This window comes from Dendroctonus ponderosae, unplaced genomic scaffold (assembly GCF_020466585.1).
Source record: "Dendroctonus ponderosae isolate FM_Combo_2020 unplaced genomic scaffold, Dpon_F_20191213v2 Dpon_F_20191213_1, whole genome shotgun sequence".
Taxonomy (NCBI): Eukaryota; Metazoa; Arthropoda; class Insecta; order Coleoptera; family Curculionidae; genus Dendroctonus; species Dendroctonus ponderosae.
Genome location: NW_026017110.1, coordinates 1,967,843 through 1,978,828, shown reverse-complemented (window position 1 = coordinate 1,978,828; position 10,986 = coordinate 1,967,843). Strand labels below are relative to the sequence as shown.

Sequence of the window (10,986 nt, the reverse complement as noted above, 5' to 3'; positions counted from 1 at the left end):
GCATAATCTTGCACCGAAGTGTCTGATATTCAAATTTCGCTTTCTGGGTCAAAACTACTCGAATTTCCTCACTCACGTTGTTACGACTGAATCGATTTTCAATTATCTATCCAACGATGCCTTGATTGATGCCTTGATGATCACCTTGAATTCTTAAAAAACTCATAATCTTGGTTTGTCACACATTCATACGGACAGAAAACGAACTTGAGGGGCGACTATACGTAAAAGCTATATAGGCTTTAAACCACCCTTCTGTTATGACCACAGAAAAAAAAGTACTCACTTCTTTCGAAAAACTTCTTGCCACAAGTGGTGCATTCGAAATCCTTCGTCCCTCCATGCTCCTTCTTCTTGTGAAGATTCAGGCGGTACTTTGAGCGAAAACTCCTGCCGCACTGGTCGCACATATACTCATCCGCGGCACTTCTATGATAGTAAAATACATGGTGGCGTAAAGCTGTGGGGCTTTTCGACACCAACCCACAAAACTCGCAAGTCACCGGGTTGTATTCGTGGGTTTCCAGGTGCTTTTGCAGCCAGTAACTTTGTACTTCGCGCTTGCAAATGTCGCAGGTAACGCGCTTGGGAGGTTCCCGGCCTTTGGGCTTTTTCTTGATGCGTACTACTATTTCAGCCTGCCCATTCGGGGCTAGCTTTTTACGTTTTTTCACAAAAATCACTTCTTTGGTGGCTTTCAATGTGGGCCGGTGCGATTCTTCTGGGCTTCCTGGGGAGTCTGGCACGGTTGGTTTTGTTTCCGCAGGCCAATCTGGAAAGGGGAAAGAACAATGAGTATTGGCACGGAAAACAGTCAGTTCATACTTTCACCTGAGTCAGAAAATGCAGGTGATAGTGAACTCGCTGAGTTTTCACTGTTTGAATCTTCTGGGCCAGCACTATTCATAATAGGGACTTGCGATCTCTCAGGTTGTGCTAGAGAGGGTTGACTAGCGTCTGGTTTTTCTTCATTATTCACGCAGTTTTCTGCCTTAATGGTTTCGGACTTGCAAATCTTATTTTCGCGACACTTGGACAAGAACTCCTCCAATAGAGCCTTGTGAGATTGGACTATTTTAAACCGGGTTTTTACTGCCATTTTCACATTTTTTGCACAATCTACACACGAGACCTTCGGGAAGTCATCACAAGGATCAACCTGCGAATATTAGTTTTTACATAAGGGACTCTCTTGAGGAACAACTTTGCATTACTTGCCTTGAGCCCAGTTAACATTTCGATCATTTTTGGAAAATCGTCTTTAAAAATGTCAATTTTCTTGCTCGACATGCCTAAGCATAGCCGGCATCTATAATACACGCTCATTTTGAGCAAAATTGAAACAATTGCTACAAATTTCCAAACATTGATATCAAATATAAACAACAACGAAGTTAGGTGGTGCAGAATAGCTAACTTTAACCTTAACACGAGTGCCTTATCGCAGTAACGCCTGTCATGGATCCATCATTTGGATTCTACGTCACTAACCTAAAAACTTTAAGTTTGTTTTGTTTATAGAAGGCTTGTATGCATTCGCTTGGGTTGATGGCTATGGTATATACGTTTTGATTAGTTTTCCCTTTGGAAAGTTACTGAAACAAGGAGACAATTAAGTCCTGCGTACGCCATTACATATCCTTATTATCCTCATTCATTGAATAAACAGGGCAAGCGAAGGAGTACCTCACCGATGAGCGAAAGGGTTTTACTAAGTAATCAGCCAGGCTGGAGGCTTATACAGCCCAAAGCTCTAGCATACCAACTCTAGGCAGGTAGCATTTCCTAAACCTCATCCATTACAAAAACGAACATCACGAACAATATTTTCTATTCAAACAGTATTTGAATCGTGTAAAAATTATACATTATATGTTTGAATTGCAATGTTATTTTGTGCAAAGCACAGATTATCAAACTTTTCCTAAGACAAGTCCAAATGTATTAATTGGCGCTACCGTTTTTCATATGAATACTCAGACAGATGAATATATGTTAAGCTCGAACTAGATATAAGATTTTTATGTTCATAGCGAAGTGCCTGCGAATTCGTATTTTGAGTGGATCGGTGAATTAAAACAGTAAAATCTCAAGCAGTAAATAAATTTCTATGAACAGTTTACAATGTACTTTAGTAATAATTTTTGCAATATTTCTTGCCAGAGTCCTTGCACATAGTTGCTGTGTAAACAGTAATCTAAATTAATCTTTGCGACGAATCATGTGCATTATTAATAAGTGAGTTTCTTCAATAGTTCATCAGTAAAATTCTGTAAGCCCAATCAAAACTTTTAAATATCTACCGTTTACTGCCTCCTTGTTGTTACACTTTCATTAGAATATGTAAATTACACTATATGAAAATATATTCAATTTCTCTGGATGAAGATCTTCTGGATCTTAACAGGCAATGCAAAAGTACGGGTCAACAATTTTGAATTACAAAATAATTAAACTTATTAAAACAGCAAATAGTCTGATATTTTTTTTATTGATTTGTCTTGATTATTATTATCTTTTAATTTAACTATTATTCGTGTTATTATTAACTTAATTCCGTTGCATTTTACGGCTTATATAAAAGCAGGGCTTGCAAGACCAAGACCAAGACTTGCTCTTTTAATCAGGAGAAAGTCTTGGTCTTGCTTTGCTCATCACTAATTAGTTTGAACATTTTAGAAAGTTTTTCATAATTTAACAAGAAGCAAATATGTAAGTGTAGTGTTTGTGTTGTTACACGTTATCAATCGTGAAAGGCATTAAACAATCCCTGTTTAGCCAATAAACTTCATAAGAATATATAATGGCGTACGCAGGACTTCATTTTCTCCTTGTTTAAGTTAACTTTCCATAAGGGAAAACTAATAAAAACGTATATACTAGCCATAAACGTTAGGCGTATGTAAACTTTATGTAAGCAACCCGTCCATAAACCACAAAATATCCCCCCTTATGGTGGGGGTATGTTCTGTGCCATAAACAAAACAAAATTGAAAATTTTAGGTTAGTTTGTGTCGTTGAATCCATGACAGGCGTTACTGCGATGAGCCACTCGTGCAGATTCCTATAATTAGGGCGTGGCGTGAGGAGCGCCCAAACTTAAACATACTTATTTAACCAGATTTATGTCGCTAATTAAAAACCATTGAATAATTAGTTACACTGTAATATCATAGTTTTGCGTCTTATAATAAATACAATTCAGTAGAAATCCACCTGAAAATGGACTTCCCGCAAGTGGGTTTTTAAATATTCTGGAGTAAACGACTCGGAACAATATTGGCACTTTTCCCCTTCATGCACCCTGGAATTGATGTGGGCCCTCAGCCCCTGTTCAGTGGCGAAGCCCCTATTGCAAACGTCGCAAAACACCCTTTCCTTTTCCTCGTAGTTGTGAACTCTCCTCAGATGGTTTTTAAGCGATAGCTTCAACTTAAATCGCTCCCCGCACATGTCGCAACCATAAGGCGTTTCATTTGTGTGCGTTCTCCAGTGGGTGACTAAATGGGTTCGCTTCGTGAAGTCCTTTCCGCAATATTCGCACTTGTGTGGGCGCAGCTTTTTATGGATTCCATCCACATGCCTCTTCAGATGCACTGTAACAAGCAAACTGATTCTAAAATGTTCTAAAACCTAGCAAAAATAGATTACTTTTTTGGAAAAACTTCTTGCCACAAATATTGCACTCCAAATCCCGTATGCCTCCGTGTTCCTTTTTGTTGTGCAAATCCAAAGCATGCTTGGAGCGATACTTTTTGCCGCACTTGTCGCAAATATAGTCCAGCTTGGATGAATGCCAATAGAGTTTGTGGTACCTCAAACCGCGCAAGTTCCTTGTGGTCACGCCGCAAACATCGCAACTGAAATGCTCTGGAAAATGCGTGGTCATGTGATGTTTTAAATAGTGCTTCTTCACCTCTCTTTTGCAAATTTCACACGCCGCGTATTTCTTCCCATTCTTCCAGATCACGTTCGAGTCATCTGGCTGTCGTTGCTTTTTTATTTTTGGGGCATCGGCTTGCTTCTTCAACCGATCCCTCATTGATTTTCTTACAAATATAACGTTTGAGTATCTTCTATCGCCCATCGAATTTTCTTGCTTGAGGAATCTGTTACTGGCCGCAATCATGTTTCGTTTTCTCAGTAGTCGCTCAGGGGATAAAGGCGGTAGCGATAACGGCTCTTTGATGTCTGCAGTGTGTTCAGTCTTCACCTCTAGTTTAGTGGTCTCTGTTTCTTCACATTTGACGGATTGATCTACTTCGGATTTAGGATACTCATGAATAAGGGTGATGTTTTCTACGACATCTTCTCCAAGCGAGCCACAGTCGGGTACATCGTCCTCTTTAAGCGAAATACTTTCATTGTCACTGTAATTACAGTTAGCCAGATCTTCCTCGTCTGTGGTACTATCGGGAGTTTGGGATCTTATCCGCTGTTGGTTCTTCTTTACTGCCAATCTATGACTAGTGCCGCTGCTTGGGGTGGACGTTTCATGTTTTATCAGACCGCTACCAAACACATCTTGCTCCAAGAGCTGCTTAATCATCACTTTATGGGACTGGAGGATCTGTTTGCGAACGGACATGCAGAACTTTACGTCTTTAGCGCAATTTAAGCATGACTCTTTTGGGAGACCATCATTAGCATCAACCTACAGAATTGAATGCTTGAATTAAATTAATATTCAATGGATGTTATAACCTAATGGGGTGAACTGAGCTTTTTCAGCAATAGCACCCAAGTGAAAGGTAATCAGGAATTTAATTGCTAAACACCAACAGCATAGTATTGGGCAAAAACAAAGAACTATAGGCGAATGGTGAATTACCTTTATTCCGGTTAACAGTTCTATCATTTTGGGGAAATCCTGTTTAAAGACATCGATTTTGTTTGATGTGCTACTCAAGCACAGCCTGCATTTATAAATTGTTGTATTTTCCATTTTCCCCAGTTAAATTTGAAAACAATAAGGAAATGAAAATTTACTTGGTTTTTGACACTGGCTGAGCAACAGCTGATTTCTGTCCGGCGTTTTGACAATTCCTCTCAATGTTGCCAACGTAAGTGCATGAGTGAAAAGGATAGCAAAACACAAGAGATAGAGAGAGTTCAGAAACAATAATTCCTCCCATGAAATTAGCAGTAAATTTCGGTTGAGACCGTAAAACTGATAAAGGTTCAAGAAAATACACGAAAATCAGCTTTCAAAACCACGTTTATTCCTGGTTGGGATCTACATTTTCAGTCTGCAAACCTTTGAAATTAGCAACTGGAACATAAGTTACTAAAGTGTACAGTTTATTTACGGAATCCTCATCGTCATTTCTTCGGCGGGAAAGTCGCACACGAACTCGGAAAGGAACATTCCTGAAAGAACAATTAAAAGTTAATACCGAATTAACTGTAAGACTCATAAATCGTTTGACCATTCAACTACTGCTAGCTCAAAAATCATGTTTTAGAAACAACGAAAAGCTTTATCGAACAGAAATAAAAATATAGTATCGCAAGGCACAGAAACGCATGGAAAGGAATGAGGTGGAAAACATAATTAGCTAGGGACGTCTAGTTAGGAAGAATTGCAAAAGATGGATGGAATATTTAACATCTGGACAACAAGTAAAAGAAGCTTTTTGGCGCCAAGCTTATGGACGCCACAGATATTTTCCACAGTAACCGTTTCAGTTCTAACCATAAAGGTCCCAAGGGGCCGAAAACATCATTTAGACACTCATAACCTAGCCAGACAATATTTAGTTAAATGTATAAAACACTCGCCTGATGCCCTTAGACCAAAGTTGCTTATTGAGCCTGGTGTCGATCCTCACATCAGGGGTTCCCATTTGTTTTAGAGCGAACTTGCGGATTTCCTTGATTGCTCTGGGGGCCCTCTTTTTGAAGCCAATCCCGTGCAGCCTCTTGTGAAGATTCACCGTGTAGTCCCTGCTGACCACCTCATTGATGGCGGATTTGCTCTTCTTCTCGTTCTTTTGCTTTGCCATTTTTTAATCTGAAACAATAACAAGTTTTAACTTATGGGCCGAATGAAAATTCCAAATGGCGTTTCAACGTTAGACACTAAATAATACTTTCAAAATGTTCCTATATGATTAGTGACTGATATTTTGTGTTAGTTTTACTGAAAATGTGCCTACTTATTTAGATGTTTTCAGATTTTTCACTGCTTCTATCTATTTACTAACCTATTTGATTGATTCCGACTGTCGAAAGAATGACTAGCGATGCTGTAGAAACTGTCGTAACACTCGTAACCATAGGATGGCATAATGTGTCCTTCTAGATCGACTGAACGCAATGCGGTCATGTTTTACTCGCGGCTACTAGAGGGCGGGCCGTTTTCTAGAATTGCAGTTACGGGACCACTTAATTTTGGCTAATTATTTTAAACGATTTCTTTGTTTTTAATTTTTACTTGCCGTATTTACAGTTTTTTTTTTGGTTGAATTTTCTAAAACCGTTTTGACAGTGAAAACAAATACTACCGTGGCAACCTTTTTACGGCAAAGTTATCTTTTCAATATACTGGCTTTCGTCAATTCTTGGGAATTTGTAATAAAGGCAAAAACAAAATGTTTTCAGACAAAAAGAGCCAAACCTTACATATCGCGTAGCAAAAAGCAGAAAGGAGCAGTGAAATTTTTTTTACGAACGGAATATTGGGAAATGGTAAAATTTCGTGGAATTGTAACGGTTTGCGGAATTTGGAATCAGACAGTTGTTTTACTTTCCGAAAGCCATTGGAAAATGTTGAACTAAACTGAAATTATTATCAGTTTTTCTTAGTTTTCCTCAATAAACCTGAGGTGGTCACTAGTGATGGGAACTATCGAACTATTTGATAGTTCGTTGAATTATTCGATAGTATTGTTATTCATTTGTTTTCTAATCATCGGGTAATCCGATTAATCGATTGCAATGAACCAATTCAAATTTGAAATAAATTAATCTTCCACTTCTTAAGCAAAGAAATTCAACAAGTTTTGTTTCCATATTTGCATTATGAATTAGTACTATTGTACTTATTACAAGTACAAGTTGCAGGAATGGGTGAATACTTTTTGCATAATGGCATCAACTTATCATGTTTTTCCCAAAGGTCCAAAGGATTTTTCGATAGATCATACAGTGGTATTTCTAAATATCGTTTTGCTACGCTAGTAGCTGTAGCGCGTGGCCTAGCCACAGTGTTTACCTGTGACACTTTTTTGCCTAAAAACCTGTATTTACAAAAGAATATCAGCTTGTAATCTGTAACTTTTCCACACTAACAGCGCGCACTATTCGATGAATGAATTTATGAGTTGCATGTTCATTTAGCAATTATTAGATAGCGCCCATCACTAGTGAGCTCGCCAATTCTACACCACCCACGGCGTTTTCACACGTTGCAAAGTCTTCAAAAGGCGAAGTTCTTCCAAATACATTCACTACAAGGATTTTCTGAATCACAATTCCCTTACGACCTTCACCTAGCAAATGTGATAAATATCGGTTTAAAATTGGCAAAAGTCGATCGCAAACATCGATGTAGTTCGTTCAATGTTCGATATTTTTACCATCAATGTTGGAAATTTGGGACATCGATAGAACATCGATGTTCCGGGAAGTTAAATTTAAATTTCCATTGTTTTCCCTGTGAATAAGACGAGAGGCCGACACGTGGCATCCAAAATGCACTGATTTGAACGTCTAAAAGCGCGCTATCACTTTCTAAATATCTTCTGATTCTTCGAAGATCCGTTAACTATCCAAATCTCTTAGAAATATTAAGGAATATCACGAATCCATCATTTGCGGAATGCCCAGAACGAAAACATCAGCAATTTCTGCTTCGCTTTATGATTAATGTTGGAACCCAACCAGCACCCCGAAATTCTTCACAGGGGGTTTAGCAAAGTCAACCTGTCTGGCTCGACACACACAAAAAATCCTTATTAGGTACCTCATCTCAGTGGTGGAGGCGAATTGTTTCAAAACATTTGAACCGCTCGTTGCAGTTGAAGACAACTGTATTGTCTGTTGTCTGAACTTTGTTGAAAATTGATGCTGATTTGAGGTCCAACCTAAAACTTCATCGGTAATCTGATATTTTGCCTTTCCAAACATGCGTGAAAATTCGCCCATCAGGTGACTTTAGCAAAAGGATCTAATGACAAATTAGGCAACACTATCTAGGTGGGATATCGTGTTTGTTTTGTGTGCCATTCAGCCATTCGACCCGGTTTGGATACCTTTTTTCTTTGTCATCTCCAGACGGACCGCTAAAGAATGTGTGATAAAAATTTACGACCTGAATCTACTTCTTAAGCCATCCTTCGCCTTTGAACAGTTTTGATGGCTTTTCTTCGTATATTATTAAAAAATTGCATACATTTTTTTCAATAGTCAACGTGCCAACACTGTACGCCCATTTTCAATTCGTTGGCTAGCGGATCAGTGGCTTCATAAAAAAATCGAGCAATTATTGCATCATCGTAACGCGCTTGTTTTGCGAGTATCTAAACCAGCTTCATTCGGCAGGTCGACGACCGATATCAGGATGTGATTTTCAATATACAAAAATCGGTGATAAACAGACAGACGCCTTTGTTTAGTTTTGCATTTGTGATGCAATTTTCGAAATTTATTCTGCGAATTTGCAGTTATTTTCACATGTAATTAGTTTCCACATATACATAGAGGTTTAATCTAGAAAACCTAAACATCAAGAATTCTTGAAAGTTCAAAAACTGAAAATCCGTAATTATTATMTAGTTGAACGAGGAGGGCTTTTACGTAGTGATGGGCACTATCGGATAATTACTAAATGAATGATTGAAACTATCGAATAAAGTGTAGAAAAGTTASAAATTACAAACTTATATTATTTGAAAATACAGGTTTCTAGGTTATTATTATYTACAGCTGCYTAATAAAACACTAATAAAACAATATTTAGAATTGTATKCCTTCTARAAAAAGCACTCAAAAACTTACATTAAACCAATGGATTACTGAACACCGATATAAATTGARCAGGAGTTAATTAACCGAATACGAGAAGCTGCTCGAGTAGAGTGCACAATAAGGCACTTGTTTGGAGTTACAGACTCATATGTATGTTTTTGTATTTTGCAAACAAATKAATAATTCGAGGTTATGAGTTTCGAAATARRTTCTGTCATTCAACGATTCCTGTTGAATTTATCGTTTATTCTTGTCTATCTTATTGTCACTTTCTCTATTTATCCATKGTTACCGGAGTTTTARATAATTACGGAGCAACAGGTATTTACGTAATGTTAATTAGGCAGATTACCTTGGAAAACATTGTTGCCGTTTTTCTAATATTGTTTTTTGCAAATTTCTCAGGTTTTAATAACAATTAACTGTTTTTACTACTTGTTCTGTATTCCTAAAACACCGCCAGACAACACCTCCAGAGGAAAGACGCCAATTTTGAATCACCCTGTAGATACTACAGCACTTTTTCAATAATTTAATTTTTGAAAAATAAAACAATTTTAATAAATGGTAAAATAAATATTCAATATATTTGCTTAAAAAGTGGAAAATTAATTTATTTAAAATTTTAACTCGTTCATTGCAATCGGTTTATAGCTATCGGATTATCCGGTAATTAGAAAACAAATGAATAAAGCACTGCTATCGAATAATTCAAATGAATTACATTTAAAATTACAACTATCGAATAGTTCGACAGGCTTATTCGATTGTCCCCATAACTACTCCAACTAAGCCTAAGAGTCAGTGAAACCAGTTTCAAATGTAAATTCAAACGACTCAAAAGTCCAAATAGTGTTTGTTAAATAGAATTTTAAAAGTGTCTGTGTTTTTCGCGAATCATGGATTTTTATTTGCATCATTTTCGTGAACCATATCAGCTGTTTGCGATCTTCTTGCAACCAAACTTATGCATCTTAGTGGCTTTTCGTCCCGAGGCGACCACATTTTGATTTTCTTCTTATGGTTTCAATCACGGAAAAATTTGTATCAGACGGTTGCAATTCACTACAAAACGAAGCTCTGCAATCGTGAATTGTTTCGGCATTTGTCAAATTTTCTGCTAAAATTGCGCGTTCTATATTTCTTTGTGTAAGTGTTTAACTGTTTGTTGTTGTCTCTTTAAACGAACCAAATCAATAACCAAAATACTCTATTTTTAATTGACTCGCCTCGATTCACCAGCACGCGAATGGAAAAACGGAAATAAAAGAACATTCAGAAATCAGCCAAATAACGTTATTAAAAAACTGAATCTTATCTGTGACCGTCTCAAATTTATCTGCTTCTCTCCAGCCCTGGTGGAATGTGTTTATTTTAAATTTGGACTCGCAAAAAGTTCAATGCACTCATTTAGACAAACAACGAACACGCACATATACGCACAGATTACGCACATTGCATACACTGATGCTGGCTTGAAGTGCATCAGTTCGGAAAGGCAATTTTCCAAGTTATCAGCTTTAGAAGAAGTCTTTCAATTGCGCTAATACGCATTTGTTGCCAGTAGTTCGACGTTCTAGTGATCGACTATTCGTATAGTTAAACATTGCGAAACTTGCTTAAATTTCGGCAACTTTTTATTGCAATTCCAAGGTTTCTTCATAAATTATTACGATGTCAACTATGCAACCAGGCAGATATTTGTTTGAAATATCTACTGCGTATGTGTGATTTTCCAATTGCGCTCTTTAGACGCATAAAGTTTTTCTTTTTGAAATTAATTTTTTCTCGTCAAATCCACGAAGCACATAAAAGCGGGTTTGGAATATTCGATGGCAGTTTCAATGACCTGGCGGACAACGAATCACTGTTGATCGGTTTCGTCTGAATCCAAATTGTTCTTCACGGGCTTGAAGAAAACGTTCTTATTCAATAAGATCTTTATTTTATTTATTAAATTTTTTTTGCACACAACTAAGCATTAACACCATTATTGAACTTTTAACAATATGTGTA

At 37.3% G+C, this 10,986-nt stretch overlaps 3 protein-coding genes across 3 annotated transcripts in view; all 3 read right to left on the bottom strand.

Moving 5' to 3' along the window:
* LOC109538468 (zinc finger protein 37 homolog) overlaps positions 1–3,054 on the bottom strand; it is a gene marked incomplete at its 3' end in the record, with an annotated part of 6,809 nt that extends 3,755 nt beyond the window's left edge. Inside the window, 3 exon segments of the mRNA XM_019905712.2 lie at positions 287–772; positions 832–1,159; positions 1,219–3,054. Coding sequence (XP_019761271.2) covers positions 287–772; positions 832–1,159; positions 1,219–1,326 — 922 coding nt within the window.
* Positions 3,055–3,150: 96 nt separating this feature from the next.
* Positions 3,151–5,049, bottom strand: LOC109538467 (GDNF-inducible zinc finger protein 1). Its single transcript, XM_019905711.2, has 3 exons — positions 4,832–5,049; positions 3,652–4,654; positions 3,151–3,596 (listed from the first exon to the last, which is right to left on the bottom strand). Exons 1-3 carry the CDS (start codon positions 4,943–4,945, stop codon positions 3,202–3,204), a joined length of 1,512 nt encoding a protein of 503 aa, XP_019761270.2. The 5' UTR covers positions 4,946–5,049; the 3' UTR covers positions 3,151–3,201.
* Positions 5,050–5,200: 151 nt separating this feature from the next.
* LOC109538470 (60S ribosomal protein L31) lies at positions 5,201–6,013 on the bottom strand (the record flags this gene model as incomplete). The annotated part of the gene is given in 2 exon segments (XM_048661754.1): positions 5,201–5,370; positions 5,782–6,013. Coding segments are annotated over 2 exon segments (375 nt in total). The 3' UTR covers positions 5,201–5,219.
* Positions 6,014–10,986: the final 4,973 nt, after the last annotated feature.